General features: G+C 39.9%; 1 protein-coding gene across 2 annotated transcripts in view; it reads right to left on the reverse strand.

Annotated features, from left to right (window-relative positions):
* Window positions 1–2,248: 2,248 nt before the first annotated feature.
* The window catches only part of LOC102799554 (copine-8-like), a 73,863-nt gene continuing 52,821 nt past the window's right edge, over window positions 2,249–23,290 (reverse strand). For both annotated transcript variants that reach the window (XM_087844405.1, XM_087844404.1), the window contains 8 exons: window positions 22,482–22,543; window positions 22,149–22,195; window positions 19,280–19,461; window positions 11,215–11,342; window positions 5,453–5,555; window positions 4,273–4,330; window positions 3,466–3,539; window positions 2,249–2,954 (listed from right to left, as the gene is read on the reverse strand). In XM_087844405.1, coding sequence (XP_087700531.1) covers window positions 2,742–2,954; window positions 3,466–3,539; window positions 4,273–4,330; window positions 5,453–5,555; window positions 11,215–11,342; window positions 19,280–19,461; window positions 22,149–22,195; window positions 22,482–22,543 — 867 coding nt within the window. In that variant the 3' untranslated portion in view covers window positions 2,249–2,741. The remainder of the gene's footprint in view (window positions 2,955–3,465; window positions 3,540–4,272; window positions 4,331–5,452; window positions 5,556–11,214; window positions 11,343–19,279; window positions 19,462–22,148; window positions 22,196–22,481; window positions 22,544–23,290) is intronic.

The following is a 23,290-nucleotide window of genomic DNA, read 5'->3' on the forward strand; positions in this document are numbered from 1 at the left end:
AAAAGTATAAAGAAAAAAATGCTTTTCTTTGGACATTTACATGGATTAAAAGGGACCTCTGGACAAGGTGGTTGATGCTTGTCTAACAGGACATGGTTTGTGCTTTGCTTTCTTATACCCATTAACGGGAAGGCCGAAACGTATCTGAAAGTGACAGTGCAATAACCTGAAAACTAAGCTCGATTCATATAGGCTTTAGCAGTTCTCTAGCTTACTTCTTTAGAAAGGAGAGCAGCTGTGGTTAGCTTGGATTCACAGCAGTTACAACAGATTGCAACAGTTACCTACTTGTTTGTCCACCCGTGACCGTGACAACGACAAGTGGAAGAGAATTGCTGAACAGATGGATGGACGGACGGATGGACGGACGGACGGACCTACTATTAGGTAGAACATTTTTTAAAAGTCTGTCAGAATCAAACAATGCAAACAAGTGCAGTTACTATTGAGAGATATGGTAAATGGCCTGTATTTGTATAGCGCTTTACTTGGTCCTAAGGAACCCAAAGCGCTTTACACTATACACAATCATCCACCCATTCACACACACATTCACACACTGGTGATGGCAAGCAGCCACAGCCGCCCTGGGGCTGACGGACACTGGCGCCACCGGGCCCTCTGACCCCCACCAGTAGGCAACGGGTGAAGTGTCTTGCCCAAGGACACAACGACCGAGACTGTCGAAGCCGGGGCTCAAACCGGCAACCTTCCGATTACAAGATGAATTACAAGACGAACGCCCAACTCTTGAGCCACGATCGCCCCGATATATAGATATATAGAATAGTTGCTGTATCTAAGCCAATGGTATAGTTGGATTTTTTACGTAAATCAGACATTATTATTAATATTATTATTATTGCAATATACAACAGCCAATTGCTTTTTGGGCATTTATTTACCAATAGAGACAAATTCTATATCCTTTTTTCTTTTTTTTCCGATGAAGGTAACCTAAGACTGATGAGAGGTGGAATATATTTTAGTGTGACGTATCAAAGACACTATTTCACAGCACAGAGGGGTACAAAATGTGTAAACCTGGTAAGGGGGTCACTTTCTTGTAGTGTCAATGTCTTTCTATGCAGCTAAGGTGGCTACAGCTAATATGGAGTCCAGCAAGCCAAAGAAGCAAATTAAATTCCTTCCAATTTTAAGCTAACTTTTATTAGATGCCATGCTGACTGTTCTTGCTAACAATAAGTATAACAAAGAAGCAAATTTATGTGACTTATTAGCAGCCATGTTGAAAAAGAGAGAGTGTTAATTTAAACCACTGCTGTGAATCTAAGCGAAGAGCAGCTGCTGTCACCTTTAAAGCCTTCAGGATGCGAGTATTTGATGATGAAACATGGGTTTTCTGTGGAGTCTGAATTTAAGGAGATATATGGTACAGAAACTTTAGGACTTTTAGTTACAATACTGATGCACAAACATGGACTCAAACACTATTGTTACAGTCATTACTTTGATCCATGCAGACAGTTGTTAAAAGAAAAGCAATCTGCACTTTTACCTGTTTTCAAATCCAATTTCATATTGAAAGTGTGTTGCTACCACAAAGCTGTGAGCCATCTAATCTGATAGCAACCAAAATGCTATACTTCTCAACTTACAGTTTGGTAAACATTATGTATACGTGGTGAGAAAGGTAAAACTGTGTAACGGACCACAGACTTGCCAAATATCACTTACAACACTTGCTGTTTTTTTAACAATATTTTTTGGCAATACTGAACAATGTGAGAGGTAGAGAAATGTAAACCAAAAACCAAAACCAGAAATGCTTCTGAAGTACAGTGTTGTTTCATGAAAATAACAATACTCTGAAATGTAACAACACAGTCAGGTTCGGTAGTGAAATGTGTGTTTTTGACTTCTGGGCTTGGAGAAATCCACGTTTCCATAACCCATTGTGCCAGTAATGTTTTCTGACAAAAAAGTAAGGCTGGTTCAAGTCCCTGTTGCATTTGATTTGACCAGACTCCCAAGGAGCACAGCTTCCTTTCGAGTCAAGGCAGGTGGATGGAGCAGACGATAGGAGCGTGGAATGATTTCCGGTGGGTTTGTTCATGATGGAACATGGCAGTGGTGGTGGGGCAGTGTGTGGTAGGGACAAAGCCCTGAGTGCAGGACAACAGTGCATGCTTTATTTTTCATAAACTGGCACATGCTCTATTTCTATTTAAAAAAGATATATATATATATATATATATATATATATATATATATATATATATATATATACACACACATATATGGCACTGGGGCCTAAACATTTTTGTACAAAGTCAGAATCTCCTGTTTCTGTAGCTGGAAAATAGGAAAGGTATTCACATTTATTTGTATAAATTTCCTCCTGGAAAATAAAAGATCCACTCCACTCCTCAGTTTTGTAAACATTTATATATCAAGTGACATGACTTAGACAGAGGAAGTGGAAATGGGAACAGCTTGGATTCAGTCTGTCGAGTTTCTTTCCTGTTTACTCTTCCTGGTGCAGCTCGTTGATTTCAGACCACCACCACTGCCCTTCACAATCCACACCTTTTTGTCCAGTCTTCTAAACAGAAGAAGCACTCAGGGCTGTCTTCATCACCCTTCACAGCCAAATATTCCCAAAAGTGCAACATGCAAGATGCGGGCAAAGTTTGCCATGTGCTTAGGAGCTTCCAGTGAAGAGTGAAGCGTAAAGAGAGGACAGTAGACCCGGCTGGCCAATACTGGGGTGGAAGCCATTAAATTCGGCTTACCCTTCTTGTGAGAAGGGGGTTGATAGCTGGTGGTGGACAGGGAGTGTAAGGAGGTGGCAAGGGACCAGGTTTGATCCCCCGGGTTCTCATGTAGGACAGGAACTGGTCGGGAATTTCAGCCAGCACTTCTTTAGCCAGACGGGCCATGCTGAGGATGTGATTTCCTCGTCGGTCAATGTAGTCTCTGAAAGGAACAAACTGAGAGGGGAAGCGAGAGGAAAGGACACAAGGAAAGGAGAGAACAGGAAATAAGGAAATCAGATATAAGTAATGTAAAGAGAAATAAGAGGCAGGGAGTACAGAATAGGAAACATGGACATTGAGAATAAGAGAATAGTAAAGAAAATGACAAAGATGAAAAGTAAAGATAAGACAAATGAAGACAAAGAGGAGAGGAGAGGAAACAAAGAAAAGGTGAATATAGGAAATGAGATGTGGACAAAAAACAGAAAACGCTTATGCAAAATTATGAAAAAGAAAGCAAAAGAGAGGAAAACAGAGAGAAGAATATTGCACGTAGAGGAAGAAATAAGGGTCAAGACAGCGGAGAAAAGACAGAAAAACCAGCAGACTCAGAACAAGAGCACAGAAGAAGGTCAAGAACAATGACCCTTTTCCATTAATCATAAATCCCACATTTCTCTCAACACTTTCTGCTGAGTGAACAGCCTCCCAGCCAGTCAGCCGTGTCTTCGGGAGTATTCTGTACCTGAACAATGTCCCTCTCCGCGTATCGTCCTTGGGATGAGATCCTCTCTTCGTCCCCATCCAGCTCAATCATTTCTGCGGAGGGAAGCGCATCAGTAACACCCCGTCAGGAGGCTTGAACAGCCATGTCAACGTTGCGGTGAGCAAACATGACACACGGTTTTTGTGTTTCAACCTGCCAACGTCATTAGCATGCCACAGGCTTACACTTAGAGTGTTGATAGTCTCAAATGGAAAGGAGTACACAGAATGTGCACGGCTGAGCGTGAAGCCACGGGGCCGTGAGTTACACGTAGCTGCGCACATAAGAGGAACGTGCCCGAATACATATAAGCGCAGCCAGCAATGAGCACCACAGGGACATAAAGCGAATGCGCACTCTGACTTCATATGCGTGCTAATCCCGTTGACTTTGCAGGCTCATTGCTCCCCGTGAGTGAGCTTGTTTTTCCTTTTCTTTTTTTAAACAGAGGACTGCTCTGTGAATTGTAAACACCAGGGAGGAAACACAGCAGAGTGATGTGGCCCTTGCGCATTTAAAATAAAGAAGAAGAAGAATGGAAAAAAAGGAGTGTTGCTGGACTGAAAAGCGAGAATTTATCAAATCCCCTTTACCTCGGCTTCTGTGAAGGAGGAGAGGGAGAATTAAGGGGAGGGTAAGCGGAGGAGTGAAGAAAAGAAAAGCTGCACGAGGAAGGGCTAAACCATGTGGGAGACAAGATAGGAAGCAGAACGAGGGGTGAGGGCAAAAGATTACTGCATGCAACACACACGTATTTGCACGCGGACACACATTCAGCCTGCTTACCATCGAATTCCGCTGGTCCAACCCCAACTATTATAATAGACATGGGCAGAGACGAGGCCTGTAAAGGGTGGAAAATGACAGAATAACCACATCAAAGGCGGCGAAGAAGCAGCGTTCATTCTTTTCACCATTTGCTATCTTAAACCGTGCAGGCTGCCAGTAAAATAGACCTGCAAATGACCAACTATACATTAACTGTTACACTCCAAGGAAAGGAAGCTCTATAGAAAAAATTAAATACCATTGTTAAGGCAGACGGGGCCTTACGTCCTTACTCTGCAGCCGGTTTTATAAAGCCCCTCGCCTGGCGAGATCTGCGGTTTCTAATTTCATGCATCTACAACCTAAATCTCTCGAAGCTTGACAGCTTAATAACAACTCCCATTTACATCTTCCTCTGCCCTGAGCTCCAGCTGAACTCCCGGCCTGCATAGCAATATTGTTTATTAAATCTTAGTTAAGTGGGACAGCAAAGTACAGTTGGATTGATGAAGGTTTTTCAGTGTTTCATAACTTCCCGTGTTATTAGATGGACGCCCAAATTGCTTGAGATATGAAGGGCATGGATCCTCCACGGGCTAGTAAATAATTACTCTCAACTCTCACTTTACAATAACATTACATCACACGGGGGGCAAAGTGGAAAAAGAAGCAGGAGAGCGGATGCGCGTTGAGTCCGTGCGAAGCATTAAGCCCAAGCAGCTGAGGCTCCACATATATGAGCTCGCCCAAAATCGTTACACACATTAACTCTGATCACTCTAATTAGAAAGCAGAGTTATTAGAGCTGAACATAGCAGCGTTGGGGAGGGGGGGAGGGGGTGTAAGGGACGTGGTGGTGACCAGACTGACCCTCTCTTCCATTACTTCCCTCATTAGTAAAGATGAGAGACAAAGAGAGAGGGAAGAGGCAAAGATAGCAGCTGCACTGCTTTTCACCCTCTCGCTTTCATATTAGATGTTTGTTAGTTTATTAGGCCTCTATTGGGGTTTTAATCATACCTTCAGGGCTCCTTGCGAGTTCTACAGTAAATTAACTGAACGATTATAAGCACACATTTCACGGACTGCTACAGTAGATCACGTTTAGTAACCCACTGTGCGCTTACCAGTTTAAATAAGTTGAAAAACATTTTCAAATATACATAGACCAAAGGTTAAATGTGAAGTGCTACTGTACATTTACTATGGACTCCTTGGTCTGCGCCATGTCTGTGATCACGCCATCAGAGATGATGAGCAGGATGAAGTACTGTGAGCCGTCTGTCACTGCCGAGGCATACCTGGTGCGCAAAGAGATGATGTGTCAGAGGTTAGGCGATCAAAAAAAATGACAAAAAACTGCCCCAAAAAGCAACTTCTGGGTGGAAAAATGAAGTGAAAGTCAAAGCGCCACAAACTGCAGTTCCTATAATTTCCACATGAGGTCGTCTCCAAAAGCGCCTCTGTTAAAGTCACCAAGTTGAAACCATGATGTTCGAATTGTGTCACCCTTTATAACAACTGCATGTAACTGCATTTACTTTTTAGTACCATATGAATCCTAGTAGGCCTGAAAGTTAGGGGCATGGCCATTTTAACAGGTATGCCAACACAGAGTCTAGTTAATACTATCCCAGCCTCACCTCTGTTAATTGTAGCCACTAAACTGGAGTCTCAAAAATGGCTTGCTATGTTGTTGTAGTAGTTTACGGACACTGCTTCTTACATAACCAAGCTAACTAGCATAAGCTAATAACATAGCATTTCACCATGGTTAACGGTAAATGGTAAATGGCCTGTATTTGTAAAGCGCTTTTCTAGTCCCTAAGGACCCCAAAGCGCTTTACACATCCAGTCATCCACCCATTCACACACACATTCACACACTAGTGATGGCTATGGCGTCATTTTTGTGCCACTATTCTGAGCGCACATAAAAAAAAAATTGCAGGCGCAAGTGTTGCATTTTGAGGAGAAATTTATATTGAGCAAAGAAAAACTGAATTTGAGTGAACAGAATTCATTGTTGCGTGCAGAAAATGTATTTCAGTGTTTGCTATTATTCACACACACACACACAATAGCAGCCCCTCTCGCTCAGTTTTTGCATTTGCGCTCGCTCGCAATGTGTTGCTTGCGCTCTCAACATTTCTGCCTGTGCGCGCTCAACTCTTTCTCTACACCGTTATATTTGTGCCACAAAACAAGCCAATCACAGACTTGGATGCAAAAAAAATCTGATTGGCTGTTTTGGTCTCCAATCAGCTCGAAATGACGAAATGCAATATCCCAGAATCCATTTCGTCCAAAACTCAAACGAGGCAGTTGCGGAGAAACAGGGTGTGGCGGAGTTTGAAATATTACTCTGTCGGGGTCACAAAATAAACTTTTAAGATATTTTCATGCCAGAATGTTTCTGTGTAAACTTCAAATATCTGCTCGATTTATCAAGACATCACATATTTGCATAAGTGCTCTAATGTTTTCGGAGATGCCTGTTACCCACCAGCTGACCGGGTGGGCACTCGGGTTAAACATAATATATAAGGCTGAACTGACAAAAAAATCACCGACTACACCACCAGGTATTATAGGAAAACTATAAAGCCTTTGAACTAAAACAAACACTGTTGTGACAGTGATGTACACTGTCTTGTTGGTATATATGTACGATTTGTATCACCTTAATGTTTTCCTCTCACCATGTATCAAAACCGATATCATGAGCAGCATTTACAGATGTGGCTCCAGCAAACATCAGCTGATACTAGAAAGTAATATTAAAAAACAGCTGATCATTAAGGTGCATCTGCTGGTTTCCTCTTTCTGGTGTAAAGTGGGCGATAAACAAACAAGAGAGACATCAGCTGATCATTGATCAGTTTCATGATTGAAGTAGCAACAGGAGAGAGAGGGAGGGAGAATGAGGGGAGAAGAGGCAGCTGTGCAACGTAAAGACAGAATAACTTCAGCTTTGTGTCTTTTTTTTCATCGTTGCTGAAGTTCGGGATGAATCACGTTCCCTTTCCCCTCAATACGGATGTATTGTAATTGTTCCAGCCGAGAGTTGATCATGACCAATTGGCTAATCCACCACCTTTCATTGTTTATACCATTTCAAAAACAAACAAACATAAACATGAAAAATCACCATCGGCCCACCGGGCAAATGCCCGGTATGCCCAATGGCCAGTCCAGCTATGCGGTCAGCTGGTGGGTAACATCCGAAAACATTAGAGCACTTATGCAAATATGTGATGTCTTGATAAATCGAGCAGATATTTAAAGTTTACACAGAAACATTCTGGCATGAAAATATCTTAAAAGTTTATTTTGTGACCCCGACAGAGTAATATTTCAAACTCCGCCACACCCTGTTTCTCCGCAACTGCCTCGTTTGAGTTTTGGACGAAATGGATTCTGGGATATTGCATTTCGTCATTTCGAGCTGATTGGAGACCAAAACAGCCAATCAGATTTTTTTTGCATCCAAGTCTGTGATTGGCTGGTTTTGTGGCACAAATATAACGGTGTAGAGAAAGAGTTGAGCGCGCACTGGCAGAAATGTTGAGAGCGCAAGCAACACATTGCAAGCAAGTGCAAATGCAAAAACTGAGTGAGAGGGGCTGCTATTGTGCGTGTGTGAATAATAGCAAACACTGATTTTCTGCACGCAGCAATGAATTCTGTTCACTCAAATTCAGTTTTTCTTTGCTCAAAATAAATTTCTCCTCAAAATGCAACACTTGCGCCTGCAAATTTTTTTTTATGTGCGCTCAGAATAGTGGCACAAAAATAACGCCATAGTAGATGGCAAGCTACATTGTAGCCACAGCCACCCTGGGGCGTACTGACAGAGGCGAGGCTGCCGGACACTGGCATCCTAACTGGAACTGCAAGATGAAAAAAATGCACTTTCATCATTAACAAACTTTATTTCTTTATTTTTAATGCTGTTGGTATTTCATTAGCATTTTTTTCATCTGAAACTGATTAAAGTTTTAATATGTACTGCACTTACCAGTTTATGTGTCAGAGGGAGCAAGTTTATGTAAGATCCAATTTTATGAGAGCACAATATTAACTTGTTGGAGCAGCCCTTTAAAATCCCCCTGTCTCAAGCCCGACACATTGCCCTCATCAATCACCTTATTAGATAAAATCTCATATTAGGTTATTACCCCTCAGAGATCAATAAAATTATAATCTTATTTTATGGAAGACAACTGGACCAATTACAGCTGCGTGTATTTGCCAGGCCCAAAAAATTACGTAAAACGTGAAATAGGCATATTTGAAGGGCATGGCTACACTAATTAGTTTGAGGTTTGGGGTATTTAACACACAAAGCGCACAAAAACTGGTTTTCATTCAAGTATTTCACACCTATTCTCAATGAAAGCCAGATTTTTTTCCAACTTTTTTTGTAATCACAAAATTTCTAAATATTACATTTCAATGAAAAGTATTTATTAAACTTTTATTAACACATTCACAAACAATGATAATATATATTAAAGAATACACATTTATATCTGTATTTAATTACATACTAAGAAGGAGTAATGCTTTATAAATGATTAAGTAAACACTAATGCCTTACTAATGCTTATTAGTATGTGATTATTATAGCGTATAACATGTTACTTGCAGCATTAAAAGTTAATATAGAAACCCAATTAATATACAAAGATAAATACTTAGTTTCATGCAGAACATGTTTATTACATTGACTTCATAACAGTTAAAAAATACTGTTGAATATGATGGATTCAGCCAATGCCTGCAGAGGTTTTCGTTATATGAACCAAAACTTTTGAAGTGATGTGCCACGGCATTTTGAGACCATATATTAAACAACACTCTTAGGTGAAAATAGTCAAGCAATTAGTGATTTGACGTGACTTGATGCCACTGTTTCTAAGCGCCATCTTCCTGGATTTCAGTCAGATGCTCCACACAAGTGAGCAGCGAACAATGCATCTATTCTCAGGCTGAGTGGGCGGACGACGCTCGCAGAGATGGGATTTGAAAGCCGATGATGAAAGGGGGGGGAGAGTGCTTGTTACAGTCAATCTTGAGGATCATGAGACAAGATCTGGCAATAGGGGATGTCAGGTGGGAGTTGGAAGACACAGAACTAGGAAACAGCACATAACTTTCTATCGGTGATTTTTTGTGTGAATTGAGTAAGTGCAGCTGACAGCTTCTCTCAGTATCTGCTAAAGGTATTACTTGTTTTAAATATTTGAAACCTTTAGAAGAGCATATTTGCTGATCCAGTGAAAAGTCAACTTGGTATGTCTCACGCTGATCTGGTTTCAAACTCTTTAACACTGAAGCACTGGAGCATAGGGAATTTTCTATTTATGGCTCTTGGGATGGCCAGAAAGGGATTTATCTATTGTATATCTGTGAAGCGGTAGGAGGTGTGACATTTACTGTTATTCACAGCAGTGGCGCCAGCAATCATAATCCTGTATGCACTGAGCTTATAAATGTTATTTTAAAACTATGTTCAAAAGAACAGTTTAAGAACTTTAAGTCTAATCTTTGGATTCAGTAAATGATTCAATCGATGGCTTTTTGGAAAAAGAAAGGAAACTACTCTATACAATAACTATAGTTGTACACTAAAAGATTTATCGGGCGATTAAAATTTGAAAAAAAAAAATTAAATTCAAGCTTTTCTGTAAATTTCAATCATTCTCAATACTAATCAAAAATTTATATGCTCAAATATTTGTCTTTATATGACTTTACAGTAAGTATGTATCTTTACCAAATTACAGATCCTGATTCATTTTGATGGTGGCAATGGCCAATAACATATTCAGGCTTTTATCTTTAATAGTCTGACGCAGATTTCAATGTGCAAAAGAATAGCCGTAAAGAGGGTTGATGAACCATTTTTCAAAAAGATGTATCCAGAAAAGTATTAGAACCTAAAATGTTTACAGCACTCATTATATATGTTTTAACAACTGAGTAGCAGTAATAGTAGTGGTATGCCCGTGTTTATTTCAGAATGATGGAATGAGCCAACCATCATGAAATTAGAAGTGATGCTGAGCCTTGTATAGACTTTTGACAACATGGAGATGCAGAATGAACTTCGAAGTTGATTTCAATTTGTGGCGGAGGTGTGGTCCCGGGCGCGGCTGCAGGGGAGAAGTGGTGCGGTGAGCTCAACGGGACGGTGCTGGAGACGCAGGTGAGAACAGCTGATGGCGTTTTGGACTGATGATGGTTTCCTTCCCTTTTATAGTGAGACGGGAGAGGAGCGGAGGGGAGCTGGAAATCAGCTGAGACCGACAGCTGTCAGACTGTGGTCGGTCATAACACAGGAAACTATAAATAAACGTGGCATCTGGAGACAAAGACCTGTGCGTGTGTGTACCTGTGTGTAGTGCATTTCACACAGTTATTTTTTATTTTATCATCTGGCTTTTTGATTGTATAATGTAGCAGCTTGGTTTGGTGTTATTACTACATATAGCTGACACTTTCTGTATTGCTGCTAAATAAGGGAATCCTGCTTAATGCCAACTGTTTGTATACTATGAAAACACTGAGTCACACTGCCATTTCTTCAGAGGTGCATCTCAGCTGTTTTCTCTTTTTTCTTCAAATCTCATTAGCTCCTATTCTTGTTCCTCAAGCCAGTCTATCAGTCACTGTGCAGGCTAGAAGCAGACTTCTGCTGAAAGCACTGTCATGACCACTTTGCATGTCCAAACCACCACAGCAGGTATTGATTCCTCTCAGGTGATGGTGCTGTTAGCACATTTATCCCCATCTTTTCCCTCCACTTAAAGCTGTAACTTCACCAAGGCTGATTAATCTTTTAGGAATCTTTCCTGCTGAGCTGCACAATTCTTGGTGACATGGTGCTTAATGACATTTACATGTGTCAGACCACATGTTTCACATCCCTCGGTGTATTTATAATGGACGTACCTGGCCACATGGTTAATAACAGGGGAGAAGTGGGTGGGTCCATAAAGACGTACACTCTTGAGACTCTGGTAATAGGCCTCCATCACACCTTCAATACCAGTGCAGTATGGGTTCTGTGGATTACCATTCTGCACAAAAACACAAAGATGTGAATGGGTCAACAATAAGACATTCAGATATTTCATCTGCACAAAAGGCCCTTGGGAGATTTTAGAGTCACTAATAAAATTAAAATATGCAGTCTAAGTCATCTTGTCACAGCAAAAAAGAGCCTTCAATTTGTACTTAACATATTTAAGACAGTTGGCAGTGCAGTGGATAGTGCTACTGTGTCACAGCAAGAAGCTTTAGGTTTGAACCTGCCTGGGGACTGTCTGCAGGGTTTGCATGTTCTCTTTGTGGGTGCTCTCCAGATGCTCCCGTATCCTCCCACAGTCCAAAGACAGACACGTGAGGTTAATTTGTGATTCTAAATTGTGGATGAACAGGTTTCTCTCTCTCTGTGTATTAGCATTCTTGCCTGACAGCAACCTGAACAGTGTGTCTCGCCTCTATGTCATTGTCAATTTTGTGTTATCCCTGTAACGCAAAGTGTACTGTCTGAGAGTTTTTGAGACCTCTAAACCATTCGATTTTTTCCCCCTGAAAACCTGAATAAATAAATTGCAAAAAATGCCCAATGTAGCAAAAATGATACCAATTAAAACTCAGCAGGTTCTCTAAATTCTCACTTTCAGACAGTTCTACACTTAGCTCTGGATGATGTCAAAAAGTAGATTTTCTTAACATGTTACTCAAATTAACACAACTCTGGCTGTAAGCCCCATCCACCTGATGTTCAGACCTCCTTTGTAAGACAGGAAGCCATTCAGAATAAACATTAAAGAAGGAAGGGATCTTAAGGAACTGCACTAAGGATCAAGAGTAGGAGGATAAAAACAAAAAGAGATGCAATTTAACGGGCGATTTGTAAACCTGCGTTTACAGTAACATCAAATGTTAAATGCCCAAAATTAATTACAGATTATATTGACATATATTTCGTTGATATGTGTTGATATGTTCACAGCACCATAGGTTAAACGTTTACACATCCTGTCACCTTCACTGATTTGATCTCAATGTTTATTCAAAGGCACTCAGTGTCTCGATTGTAGCATGTATTTAACATCAGGCATCAAACTAAATGAAATTATATTGCAAAGTTTTTTGATATTTGAAGACACTTCCTTATTGCTAAAAGGAATAATATAAACATCACCATGCTGCAGGGAAACAAAATATAAAGTTGTATTAAATTTGATCTCCCTGGACTGGGACAGAGTTATAATTAATTATCATAACGAACATGGTCGGATGCAAAGTGTCAAACAACAGGATTCCCTGTTAGCATATTGAGAGACGTGAAAAGTGGTCACCCCGGGGCCAAAACATCGATAATACTCCAATATTACCACCAAGTGTAAAAGATCTTTTAAGGATGCAGAATCTAAGCTAGACTTATAAATTGCATAGTTTAAGGAATGCTTTAATCCTTCTTTTGCATCAGTTCGGTAAATGGTATCCTCAGGCAAGTTGGCGCTGCAGTGTTGGTTATAAAAAGATCAAACATGATGATAATTTGTATTAGACTCTGACATAAGCCCATCCTCTGGCTTCTTCCTCTGTGTCTCCCACATCTGTAATATTAAAATATTAAATCTGTGCCTGGTTGACTGCTTTTGGAGGCCCAAAAGAAAGTCGCAAAAAAGGAAACAATGCATTATTTAAACTACCCATATGTTTTAGGCTTTCAATTATCTGAGTAAGAAACCATCCTCACTAACTCTGCTTGGCTACCCATGAGTACGAACAGTGCACATGAGACTCCGTTGTTTTGTAAATGGAGCTTGCATAATTAACGTCAGATTCAGTGGTGGCCTTCTCCCACTGTGGCTACACAGCTGTAGCCTTCCTCTTTAAGAGCTGACTCAGTCAGATCCTCAATCGTTAAATTAATGCATATGTGCCTTTAGGGAGTAGCCGATGCTGAGCAGCTGTAATGGCTGTAAATGCCTCTGGAGCAACATCTGGAGGTGAGAGCCGACCAAGAAGAGATTATGTGCGGCTTGAGTAATGGTCAGGATGTCTACAGCCCTAGAGCACTTGACACTGGCAGAGTGGTACAGATAAATGGATGAGTGGAATAAAGAGAGATGAACAGTCAAAAGCACAACTATTTCTACTCAATATGAACAATGTGGGATCTCAACCCTAAGTTTAAAGCTACAGTAGGGGAAATCTTCACTGCTACATGTCAGTAGAATGCCCCTACCCATTTGAGTGCATTACCTTGTTGTCAGCCCACTGTATACCTCAGCTGTCAATGCTGGGTGAGAAGTGTATTTACTCAGGAAAAGGCTGTAAAACTTTGTGGAAGGAGTCAGATACAGATCAATGAGTCTGAGAAGCTCTTAAACTTATGCACGCTGTTAGAGCCCTGACTTCAGTTCAGGAGATGAGGCTTGATGTGAGGAGGAAGAGGATACTATATTTTTTAGATACCACTGGCATTTTCTTATTTTTTGCAATTTAATTTCTTTAGTGAGAGGGACTCCTTCTCCAAAGGTAAAACAGAGCTATGATACTTTATATCTTTAGTCTGCAGGCACAAATTGAAATGTCAGCACGCAAACTCCTACAGCCTCTCTTCTCCTCTGCCTTCTTTTGTTTATGGAGCCATTTTATAGCCACGTACATAAAACACAGTTAGTCAGAAAGTAGATGTTCTTCCTGCCGACTGTATTTATACATGGTGGAGGGATATGGCAGCTTCCACAAAGTACAAACCTTTCCCAGCTGACACTGACAGATCATCAGTCCATCGCAGTGCTAACACAGAGGCAGACACCCAGACATGCACAACTGCAGTCAATAAGGAATCACCACTAAACCTAACTGGAGGAGATTCATGAACCAAGAACCAACCAAAATCTTCATGCTGTGAACTGACAGTGCCAGTCACTGCACCACAGTTACAGTTCAAAAAAGTCATAACGTTACCAAATTTCATAATGTTGAAACTAAAAATGGTCCTTAGAAGCTAACTGTCACGGTTCTGGGTCATATTGACCCAGCTTTCTGTTTCTCATGTTTTGGCGTTTTTCTAGATTGTGATTTATGTTCTGATTGATCAGTGATACTGTTTTGATTATGATTATTATTTAGTAGGTTTTGGTCAGTGTCAAGTCTGTCTCTGTCTAGTCCATGTAAAGTGTGTTTTGTTTCCTGTTTTACGTTGAAGGTTCTTGTTCCTGTCTGATGTCAGTGTTCCAGCGAGCTCTCCCTGTCTCGTTTAGTCTTATTCCTCCCAGCTGTGTTCCCCTTCTGTCTCTAATTTCTTGATGACTCCCTCAGTGTATTTAAGCCCAGTGTGTCTTTGTGTCAGTGTCGCGTCGTTAACGTCTACTCACCCTCATGTTAACGGTGTGTTCTGTCTGCTAGCCTGCCTGTCTGCTTAGTTTATTTCTGTATTCCCAGTTTATTTAAGTTTATGTTCCTTTTCTGCCCAGCAATAAAGCTGAGTGTTTTGAGTTTACATCTGCCTCCGAGTCCTGCATTTTGGGTCCTTTCTTACGGTGGCCCCTAGAGACAAAGCACGTACAAACTCCAAAACACTTGCAAACTCCAAAACACTTGCAAACTCCAAAACACATGCAAAGTCCAAAACACTTGCAAACCCCAAAGCACATGCAAATTCCAAAACACAACGGAAGTGCTCCAGGACGCTAGGGGCAGTGTTGAGCTTTTGTTACCTAGTAACTACACAAGCCAGGATGTACCAATGACCGGATTTGGGGTCTGCAGCCTTAAAGGCCGCATTTTAAGGCCGATTACGTCACAGCGACACGACGAAGGCTGTCCCAATTCAAAGGCTGCTCGAAAAATGCGTCCTTAATTTCCCTGAATTTTAAGGATGGGTCGCTGTAGCCTTCATGGCCCAACATATCCCAGATTTCATAGCGCGGCTGTGGTGTGGATAATTTTGCCGAAAAAAACGGCGGAAGCGAAGCCGCCGAAGAGTAAACTTTCAGAAGTAAGTACTGAATATTATGTCACTTATTTATGCGCAAATGTTTTTTATAATGAAGAACATTAAAACATTACTGTTGGCCACATGTCGGGAAAGTTATGTGACATTAGCGATGTTTGTACTAACTTGGTTTTAAAGCCTTTACTCCAAAATATACACCGTTCAATAGTTGACTTTAATCTTACAGAGAATGTGATGATTTTATGGATAATTAAAGTCAGTCATATATCCACAAACACAACAGGCTGAAAGTCAGTGACTCTGCTCGGTTTGCAGTCCTGAATATCACGGCACAAGCAGGATTCACTGCACTGTTAATGTTAGCTCTGTTATATTGCTGCCTCTGTTCGGTGGTGTCGAGCCAAACGGACTTTAACGTGTGTTTGAACGAGCTGACGGTTCACTCGTTAAGCTGAAAGAAAGATGCTTTAATCACAGGAGTCACACATGTGTCCACTGTACCATCTGGGAACTCTTCTTGTTTCGTAATAACACAGTCCTCCTTCTTTTGTGCTGTTTTGTAGTAGTGTGTACACCTGAGACTGTCACCTGTCTGTCTGTCCTGCACTCTCTCTCTTTTTCTTTCTCTCTGATTGTGGAATAAAAGTATGAACATGTATTTATAAGTTACACTTGTGTTTGAATCCTGCAGCTTATCACACATTTGATTTCCATGTGTGACAACTGCAAGTGTCCAGAGTGAGGACAGACTGAGGGACTCACTGCTGCACATCATCTGTGAGGCTTTGCACCCCTGATGATCCACCAGGACTCAGCAGTGTGTGAGGAAGAGGAGGAGGAAGAGCCAGCAGCAGCTGACAGACGGAGAGAATAGACAGACTGTTCCCTGTTTGTGAAGGACTGCTAGGAAAGTTTAACATAACTAATTGTCTGTCCTGAATCAGTCTTATTAGGTAATGTTCAAATAATATTATCATTCCAGTGTTTGCAGTGTGGGAGAAAGTACTCAGGGCCTTCAAGTTACACACTATGAAAGGAAGAAACAAGTTTAATATTCAGAAACCTAAAGTATGTATCAGCAGCTGAATGGACCTAAAAATAAATGTTTGTTTCAGTTCTATGAAGCTTTGAGTATTTTTGGATTAGTAGCAGTGCTGTGTTTGTTGCATCATATTGCTGTAATTTTTTATATGCTTTATATATTCTGAGGTAAGTTGATCTATAGTGTTACATAATATTCTATAATGATGCTATGTGTTTGTATACTTTCTGCCCAGTTTGACCCATTTAGCAGAAGTCAGCCTGTTTAAGGCTCTGATATCTATTCTGTATGACTTAAAGCAGTTATGACATGGTCTGATTTTCTCACCCAATAAAGGAATATTCAATATATCAGTCTACTCTTCATTTTATCAGAAACAGTTATCACAGCTCATATAGTTTCTTTTTACACACGTATGTAAGCAATGAGCCAAATTTAGTAATGCCAACATACTGAAGGAACAACATTTCTCTCTTATATATGATACACCTATATATGCACTGTCAAAGATACTTGTCTTTGAGTGAAGATTTAAGGTGATAAGACCTATAAATAACTGCAACTTGAATCTGTACTGAGGCTCAGTATTTGACACAGAGTTCATGTTTACTGCTGTAATAGCTAATAATGATTAATATAATAACTATAATATTGGCCATATTATATTTACATTACCAAAGTGATATGACTTTAGTCTCATGAACAACATTAGGTAATTGTTATTTACTAACTAATCTTAAATGACTGTTCAGTACAGAAATGAAGCCCAAAAATCATGTTTTACTGTCCTGTGGTCTCAACCTCAGATACTTATCAAATCACACAAAGCTCTTGTAGAAACAAACAAACAAACGAACAAAATATGTTTTCCTTCATTTCTGTCAAACAAAGTTGTATGACACGTTTCCAGCGGTTAGTATCATGGTTGCTAGGCAACCTGGGAAGCGCGACAGAGACTAGACCGTCCCATACAGACAAACTTGCCGTTTATTTTGCAAATCGAGCTCAACACTGCCCCTAGCGTCCTGGAGCACTTCCGTTGTGTTTTGGAATTTGCATGTGCTTTGGGGTTTGCAAGTGTTTTGGAGTTTGCAAGTGTTTTGGAGTTTGCATGCGTTTTGGGGTTTGCATGTGTTTTGGAGTTTGCATGTGTTTTGGAGTTTGCAAGTGTTTTGGAGTTTGCAAGTGTTTTGGAGTTTGCATGCGTTTTGGGGTTTGCATGCGTTTTGGGGTTTGCAAGTGTTTTGGAGTTTGCATGTGTTTTGGAGTTTGCAAGTGTTTTGGAGTTTGCAAGTGTTTTGGAGTTTGCAAGTGTTTTGGAGTTTGCATGTGTTTTGGAGTTTGCAAGTGTTTTGGAGTTTGCATGTGTTTTGGAGTTTGTACGTGCTTTGTCTCTAGGGGCCACCGTACTTTCTCCCTGCCTGCGTGCACACAGCCATGACACTAACTAGACATAGTGCAAATGAACTGATTTACTGTCTTTGGTTTAGTGTGGCATATAGCTTCAGTCACTTGTTCTTTTGCATGAACATTTGTCAAAATTAAATAAAAATGCAGCCTACAATCTGCCCATTTTCAACAGAAAAAAGATTGATACAAAGAAATTAAACTACAGCTAAAATACTTTGTCACTCTTGTATGACTAACAGTGGCCTTATACAAATAATAAAAAAATAAACTTGGCATGTTATCACACATAAAGGGGCTTATTTACTGCCAAAAACAAACTCACTTGGCTCTTTTGGCTTCTATCTCCACAGTGCGCAGGCAGTTTGGATGCTGTGTACACGTTTTTGGACAGCAGCATTGACCACCCACCAATATATTTGTTCACTGTAACACCAAGTATGTAAGAAAGTGCCTGTTGAAAGTGTTTTTAGTTGGATTTTTCTTTTTTAACTTGCATGCAGTATTACGTTATGTTTTAGATGTCGCTTTAGTTCTCTTGTGGTCTCAGTGTGACTGACAGACTCCTCCAGCTGGCACCAAAAATATGAAAAGATTTGCTTTCGCAGCCGTATTCAACAGCAGTTTGAGGAAGGGCCAAATCTTTTATTCTGCCAGTTCTAATGATGTTCATCAAATCAGCACTAAATTTCACAAGCCCCGTCACAAAGCAAGGCTTTATTTCCTTTGGTCAAAAACATTGTTTGGTTGGAATCTCACATAACACAAGATTTAATTATCAGATGAATTGTGGCTTTGTGAAGGCCTGAAAACATCTCCAGCGTATGCCTCACTTCTTGCCCAGTGTCAGATCCAACAGACGACAAAAATGACATGATTTCCAGAGGATGAAACCACGCTCTTTGATGGTTCCTCACCTTGTCAGGTCAAGTTTCTTAGTAACTGATTATCATATAATTCACAGATGGACTGGCACTAATATTAAAGACACTGTTGCTTCCCATGCAATTTAATTTATCCCGTACTTTGATATATTACCAAATAGCAAACATAAAAGTATATTTGTGTTAAGTGCTAATTAAGAAATGTTAGCATACTAGCACGTTACACTGTGAGGACCAAAGCAGATGCTAACATTTAGCATGACACATGTCATTTTGAACAAGCAGACATGTTAATTTTAGCTCAAACCGAGGCCATGTCTATGCACAGCTTTAAAGAGTTGGTAATAGAGGCTTAGATCCTTGCTTCACTTTATTATTTAAAGTTTCATTACTGCCTAAAGAAAGGTTTTGCAGTGTTAAGACTAAAACCTTAAAACATTACTCAAATGGAGCTTGGAATCCAATAATTTCCCGTGTCAATTATTAAGTAAACAATAAGTAAACAATATACTGTCAGTCAACCCTTCATCATTTTTCAACATCTTACTTGGAAGAAACAACATAAAGTTTGCATGTTTAATCCAGGTTTAGACTGTATGTGCCTAAACATAATACATAAGAAAAAATGGAGCAAAGCTTTTTTTTCATGTATGTATCTGGACAAATGGCTGGATATGAAGAAAGAAAAGATGTCCTCACCAGGGCAAACTCATGTGAGACCCGTCCATCTGGGGGAAGCTTGGCACCAAAACCCAGCGCGGGAAACATCTTGTCGCTGTCGTAGTCCTGGATGATCTCACCGACAGCCCGCAGTGCCATGGCATAGTCATTTAGCTGGTAAGGGCTCATGTAATGGAGTGAGGTGGGCTGGGATGGGTTGCCTGGGACCCGAATGGTTCAACAAAATAAAACACACATCAGCATCACAGTGTAATTATGCCTGCTCCCCCTGGGCTGTGAGTCATATTGAAATAAAAAGGAGGAGAGAGGGTGAAAGGGGTTAAATTGCAGACAGACATTTCTGCAAGGCACAGCTGCACTGGAGGAAGAAACAATCTCAGTGGCTGCCTCACACCTCAGTGGGTCATACAATTTCCCCAAATATTACAGGATAGATAGGCAACATGAAACGTACTGTAGTCATTTTAAACTTACAAGATATTGAGCCGATCCATCAGAGCTTTATTCCAATTTGCACAAACTAATGAAATAAGCAAAAACTGACAATGTTCTTGTGTATAAATTTCAAAAGCCACTCCTGACAATTAAATAATCAAACCAAATAATGGCAAAACTGGTATTAAATAAAGCCCATCGTAAATTGTCTCCTATTTATTTAAGAATAGCTACATGAAAGAAAAGCTAATATAATGATGAGAGCAAAGACCAAAATCATGTGTTATTTGATTTTTGTTATAATGTGAACATCAAAACCAAAAATATTTACATTTTCTCAAATTAGCTCGTAACTTATGGACCCAATCAGGCAGTTTGGATTCATGTATTTACCACATAGATCTATTTTTAAATAGTTCAGTAATTAACTCTTCAACTATTGGCTCTTTCAACCTGAAGCAAACATTATTGAATTTAATCGTAAGCAGCTACAAAACTGTAAGGCTAAAATGAAAAACCTTAGGCTCTATGTACTGGGTAGAATTGAACAGCCTTGAGAACAGATCACAGATATTATAAAAGAAGCAACAGCACTCAGGATGAGGATAAAGACAGTGGCCTTTCCCACCTGCACATAAAGACCCAATTAGCAGGCAAAACAGGAAACATGAGAGCCAATCGTGTTTCTTAGTAACTGATTATCATACAATTCACAGATGGACTGGCACTAATATTAAAGACACTGTTGCTTCCCATGCAATTTAATTTATCCTGTACTTTGATATATTACCAAACAAATGTAAACGTTTGTACAAATATACTTTTACGTTTGCAAATGTAAAAGTATATTTGTATTAAGTGCTAATTAAGAAATGTTCGCATACTAGCATGTTACACTATGAGGACCAAAGCAGATGCTAACATTTAGCATGTGTTGCTGCACTAACGCATGCACATAACATACGTTATGTTTATGCTGCTCACTATCATGGTGAAGGTTTTTGTCAAATCTTTTTTGTTTCATGGCATTTCTGGCCTTTGTACAAAATATTTTTGTGGACATTACCAAAGTCCTGAAGCTAATCTTTATTTCAGTTATGTTCCAACTGTCGCAACTACAGTCCTCCCTTATTCATTTTCCTGCGGGCTTTGAAATAACTGTCCAAATAACTGCTTGAATGTGTTACCAAGACAGCGTATGTGACGCGAGGCTTGCTTTTTGAACAACTGTCACCATTACAGAGTGAAATTTGAAAAACTGAGAATACTGATAAATGCAAATTTAAGACTAAATAACAGCCTTACACCAGTGAGCCAGTTATATTAATTTTGTTGAAGCTGCGTTAAAAACTGGAGTGAAGACTGTACTAGAGGACCTATTCTAGGCCCCTTTCAGCTTCAGATTAATGCACATTGAGGTGGTTCTCCAGCTAACATTTGCAACAGCAGGATGGTGTATGTGAGCATGAATCCAAATAACCGACAGTATTTGGAAGCTGTGGTGGTGAGGAGGTCACTCATACTATAAATCTTGCACCCCTTACAGGACTATACGGTGACACATCTGCCAGATAATAATAATAATAATAATAATAATAATAATAATAATGATAATTAGAAAACCAAGGGTGCTCTGTGGCCCAGACGAACATGGTGTATTAGATTTGGGTCACAATAATAATATTCATTTGAAATGAGTTCAGCGTTGGCTTTGGGTTTGAGAAAACTTGTAGCCTACGGCTTTGTTTCCGCAACATTATTAAAGAAATGAGACAGCTGTAACAGTCTGGAACAACCTGTTTTACAAATAGGATCAAAGAAAAACTAATGAAGATAATATGCATAGATTATAAATAGATGCATCACACCACTATTATTTTACAGTGTGGGAGCTGCTTTGATGGCAGCAAAGAAACTCATTAATATCTCTTGTGGCAGAAAGAAGTCTCTAAAATTGTATAACATATATTGACTCACTAAATCATCTTTTGCTGAAATGAGAACATTACTCATCCCTGACAAAGTCATCCGTGCAGAATAGCTCATTTTGTTTGTCTGACGTTAAGTTGTTCTGATAAATGCATTGCGGTTTTCCTGTGGGTTTATAAACCGCCACTACATGAAGACAACAATCTAAACTGAAAATAAATTTGGGCAAAATGTGGGAGTAATGGCTTTCATTTTCCAGAGAGGCAGAAACTTTTGGCTAACAAGTAAAATCAAGCTGAGCTCAGAGATTTAGAGCAACAGATAGCGTTCTAATAATTATCCAGCTTTCAGATGTTCTATCTTCTTAGTCAAGTTAAGGGGTGAAGAGCCATCAAATGAGCGGATAAGCAGTCTCTTAAAGGTTCAAATCATATAAAGATCTGATCGTTAGCCTGCAATATTTTATCTGTTGATACACTAAAGAGATTTCAATAATATATGGGCAGAGCTTTAAAACACTCACCGTTTGATGCTGTGAAATCAATTGCCACTGTGAAATTAATCTGAGTCCTACAAGAAATAAAAGAACAGAATAAATAAGTCACGTGAGGAGAAACAGAGAGCCATCAATCGAGCCAGATTATATGATAGCATGTTTCAAAGCACGCAGCATGAGCAATTAAGCAGCAGGTTATCGGCAGCTGTCTGTCTTCATTTTGGAAGTGGGAGATAAAAGGCAGCGGCAGTCCTCTCTGCTGCGTCTACACTGCTAACTCCAGGCCATTCAGAATTTAATGATGAGATTAATGTTGCTGCCTAATTGAGTACTGTATGCTATCAATTATTGTGACCTTACCCGCCTCTGATGTAGTCCAGGAAAGAGAGCTCAGTGTCCACCAGGCAGGACAGCAGAGTGACCTGCAGGCAGACAAGTGCGCCAATTAGACAGGAAGCACTTGTGCAGTGTGAATCTGTAGCACCTGATTCTCTGATGAGACATTTTTACACCACTGATCAAATGTTTCTAACATTTCTTTTTTAGGGCTGTGATCTTTTCTTTGTTTTGCTCCACTGTGGTTTTTATGCTATTTTATAATTCTAATAGTATTTTATTAAGCTAAGACTAAATAAGGGTAAACACACCAACACATGCAGAGATGACATAGAGAAAATAAACCAGATTAGGATTTTTTTATCTGCATGTGTGTGTGTGTGTGTGTGTGTGTGTGTGTGTGTGTGTGTGTGTGTGTGTGTATGTGTGTGTGTTGTTTCTCTTTTGAACCCAGATGAGCATGTAACATCAGCACAAAAATTCTGCACTGGGAGCTTCATGTCAAGCAGCTCCCATAGAAGCAAAGTGCAGGTGGCTCAGAACTTTTTCAGCTCATGGTACAGATGACAAGGTGTGCAACCCCACCAAGGCAGCACGTTCTCTAGGCAGTATTTACTATTAAGGAAACTGTCTTGTATTTTCTATATGTCGATTTTATTTTCTTTGTTCTTGTAGTTCAGTAAAAATAATGTAATTTTGGTCAACTTGAAACAAAGGCAGATGTGAAATGTTAGAGTGAGGTCAGAGGTCAAATATGATATGATATTTTAATGTAAACTATAATGTGATATTTAGAGTCCACATAAACCAGTAGCATTTCCTACATGTTGGTA

This window comes from Neolamprologus brichardi, chromosome 7, assembly GCF_056152115.1.
Source record: "Neolamprologus brichardi isolate AB-2024 chromosome 7, ASM5615211v1, whole genome shotgun sequence".
NCBI lineage: Eukaryota > Metazoa > Chordata > Actinopteri > Cichliformes > Cichlidae > Neolamprologus > Neolamprologus brichardi.